Source organism: Crocuta crocuta, unplaced genomic scaffold (genome assembly GCF_008692635.1).
Source record: "Crocuta crocuta isolate KB4526 unplaced genomic scaffold, BGI_CrCroc_1.0 scaffold601, whole genome shotgun sequence".
Taxonomy (NCBI): domain Eukaryota; kingdom Metazoa; phylum Chordata; class Mammalia; order Carnivora; family Hyaenidae; genus Crocuta; species Crocuta crocuta.
In genome coordinates this window covers 100,758-104,484 of record NW_027528227.1, presented here as the reverse complement: position 1 = coordinate 104,484, position 3,727 = coordinate 100,758, and the positions used below count along the sequence as shown (strand labels likewise).

The 3,727-nt window shown below is 43.8% G+C and overlaps 1 protein-coding gene across 1 annotated transcript in view; it reads left to right on the top strand.

Moving 5' to 3' along the window:
• The window catches only part of CCNB3 (cyclin B3), a 53,690-nt gene extending 51,436 nt beyond the window's left edge, over positions 1-2,254 (top strand). Inside the window, 2 exon segments of the mRNA XM_077753049.1 lie at positions 1,641-1,771; positions 1,987-2,254. Coding sequence (XP_077609175.1) covers positions 1,641-1,771; positions 1,987-2,056 — 201 coding nt within the window. The 3' untranslated portion in view covers positions 2,057-2,254.
• Positions 2,255-3,727: the final 1,473 nt, after the last annotated feature.

Here is a 3,727-nt window from a genome sequence, read left to right as displayed (position 1 = left end):
TAAGGTAAATTAGAGTATAAAAGTGGGAACACTAGTGAGTATGCTTTCATAATAGTTGAGATGAAGCATAGGGACCTGAGCCTGTGTAGTGACAAAGGGGCCATTAATCTTATTTGACACACACAATATAATGTGTTACCCCTTGTGTTACTCACCTGCTCAGCATGCAAATGATTGCCCTTTCCCTGTGGCAGTGGTTTCTAAACAGTATTCAGCAGAGCCCTGGGATTCCTGTAGAAGTGTCTCAGGGGCCATGTAAAAGGTAAAGGGATCCAAACCGGTGGGCTTGTCAGCTCCCACCCCTAATTGCAGGTAAGATGTTTGGGCTTCCAAGTAAGATGATTGAAAAAAAGGAGTTCAGGGGGCGCCTGGGTGGCTCAGTCGGTTAAGCGTCCGACTTCGGCTCAGGTCATGATCTCGTGGTTCGTGGGTTCGAGCCCCGCGTCGGGCTCTGTGCTGACAGCTCAGAGCCTGGAGCCTTTGGGATCTGTGACTCCCTCTTTGTCTGCCCCTCCCCGCTAATGCTCTGTCTCTGTCTCTCAAAAAATAAATGTTTAAAAATTAAAAAAAAAAAAAGAAAAAAAGGAGTTCAGGGAAAATAATTTTAAGACATTTTTAGAAAACCACTGCCTTATAGATGAACCTTCTTTTCTCTACTGTGGAGCTCCCACTTGACTTTCAACACTCCCATTGCAGATGTGCCTTCCTCTACAAAGCTTTCTGTGACTCTCCTGACCAAAATTCATGGGTTCTGCTGCTGTGTTCCTCCAGTGTCCTTCTCACTTCCATTATAGACCTTCTCACATGTTCTGTAATTCTCTGCATGCATGTCTGTCTCCTCCACTACAGGTTCCTGAGGGGCAGGAGTCTGGGTCATCTTTGTATTCACAGCAGCCTACATAGGGCTTGGTAATATTAATCCTAGCTAGCATGGTTTGGGTACTTACTATGTGCTAGACTCTGTTCCATATGCATTGTGTATATTAATTCATTTAATCCTATGATACAATTACTGTAATGATCCCCATTTGGCATAGTGGGAAACTGGGTTCAAGTTCCTGCTGTTGATAGAGCTAGAATTTGAACCCAAGCAGTTTGCCTCTGGAACCTTTGCTCTCAAATGGTCTGCCATATTACTTCTGCCACATAGTAAGCATCCTTAAAATTTAATGAGAAAATAAATGCATAGAATAATAGCTCTTAGAGCCAGAGAAGGGTAGCCGCCTTAAATTCCTGTGGTCTGTTGATTTGGGACCTTAAGTTTGTTCTGAAATTTGCCTGGCTACTGGCTCTTGACCTGAGAGTGAGTACATTACAAAGCCAGTCATGTTCCTTAGATTCTTTAGTGGACTTCAGCTTACATGAATACGTACCACGAAGTCTGATGTCCAACTGGTACGTATGGGTATATGGTACATATGTACATACGGATAGCCATACCACTAGTTCGCAGCTGGAACGTAGGCTTCTAGGAAGTACTCTATAATTATCGGTCAGTGTCTACACTGTATGCATTCTTGAAATGTTTGACTATCTTCCCTACCTATACCATGTATAGGAAGTTTGGACTTGGCGTAGTTGAGAGAAAGGAAGGGTCTGCTTCCTGTGGTAAAAGTCCCTGTTCATGTTGCTTCATCCAGGCTCCTGCCCTGGAGTATTGCAGTGGCTACAAGACCTCTGATCTTCACCCCTTGGTCAAGCAGCTAAACATCCTGCTGACTTTGCGTCCTTCCAGTAGGCTCAAGACTGTATATTCCAAGTATTCTCACCGGTAAGTACCAAGCTCCAGTGAGGATGGGTTTGTTCTCAGCCATGAGGAGGTACAGGCTAGCCTCACTTGAGGAAAAAGATTCAGTACTGTCACTTTACTTTCTGCTTTAAGGTTAAAGCAAGATAGGGAACTAAGAGCCCTATGTCCCACTTAGTCCATGGACCCTATTTGCTTTGGCCCATTTTAGACTGAGCAGATCCCTCTTCCTTTTGCAGGGTCTTCTTTGAAGTCACTAAAATCCCCCCTTTGGACACATTGAACCTGGAGGAGATTTTGAACTGCTAATTCTGAGGCTGAGGATCTGGCACTCTGGCAGCAGCCACCAGAGCCAGGCAGGCATTTAAATACGCTGTTATTTATTCTATCTTGGAATTAGTCTTTTGTTCACTTTTCTCTTTATTCTTTTGTTTGTCTTTTCCCAAATTGGTAATATTATAAATATTTAAAATTTTTATGAAGGAAAAGAAATTACTGTTGTATTTGATTAGAAATTTAATAAAAAAATAATGCTTGTTATTAAAATGGCTCACCTCCTCTCTTACTTCTCAGGAGCCCCATGCATAGCCCAGGGATGTATTTTCCCTGTGCCTCAAGGATCTACCTTATCCAATTTCCTTCTCTGTTTGGAGACTTTCTCTTCATGGGAAGAAGAATTAAACCTAGGGTGTGACTTGAAGGATGAGTCTGTAGAAGGAGGATCCTTGGGGGTTAGTGCCCACTCCAAGGAGAGAGAGCCCTACTGGACAGACAACCCTCAGTGTTCAGATCCGGGCCAGCTGGGAATGTGAGCCAGTATCTGTTGGTCCCCACCTCAGGTTGCTTGTGTGGTTTCTTCCTAGATGATGAAAAAGTGGGGAATTAAGATTTTAACCCAAATATAGCCCTACTTTCATAGTTAAGCAGCTTTCTCAAGTCTAAATTTGAAAAGCTGCTTAGAGTGGCATGCCAGAATCTCTTTTGGACCTTATCTTCTGTCAAGAGGGAAAATCCCCACCTGTTTAATCATTGAGATATCCCATGAATGTAAGCATCAACCGTTTGCACAACATTCATTTATAAAGCCTTAAGGAGGTTCTCCTCTCTCTCCCTATCCATCCTACCTTTGGAATGATGTATATTGTTATAGCTATCTTAGTTGTTAGCAGAGGAGTTGAATCTAATCCATGCCAGTTGACAAAGAGACACTGCCTTAATCCTGCCTCTAAGACCTCTGAGACCTCCCCACAATGTAGGTAACACAGCAGAAGACCTCTAGGGTCCTATTCTAGTACTGTGACTGGCGTTTGCCCATCTTGGTCTGTGCTCATTTGTTACCACTTGTCAAATGTTTTGAATATCAGTCCTGAGGGTGGGAATCTGGTAGAGGGGACAGTCAATGGAGAAATTGGAGGGGGGGAATGCCAATTCTAGCCCCAGATGCCCTATGCTAGTCTGGTCACACCCCACCTTTTCTGGTTGGGAACAGTGGGGAGGGCATTCCAAGCCTTTAGATATTTTAATACTTTCTTTCTCTTTGTGTCAGTTTCCCATTCCCCCTCCAACTTGCTTTGCCCTGGCAACCAGGCATCACTGGGTTCCCTCCTGCCCTGTTCCACTACTTTGCAGGGTGACTAAAGGGCACAGTCAGAGGTCTAAGCAGCTTGGCAGTGATTCAGCTTGCATGGCCAACTTGGCATAAACATGCTGAAAGCACTAGGCTGGAATCCCTCTTGCAAATTCCAGCCTCACTGAAGGGAAGTGTCTTATACCTGCTTTTTAGTGCTGGAGCTTCATCAGAGGAAAACATGAGCTGGTTTGATTATTCTGCCCTCCACCTCCCACCCCGCCTCACACCTGTTTTCAGCTCTGTTCTTTAGAGGTGGTAATGGAACCATCAATCATTTGTGTTGTCGCCCTTGCACATGTATCAAAATTTATTTATATTTATCACTACTTCAAAATTAAGATATCTATGAA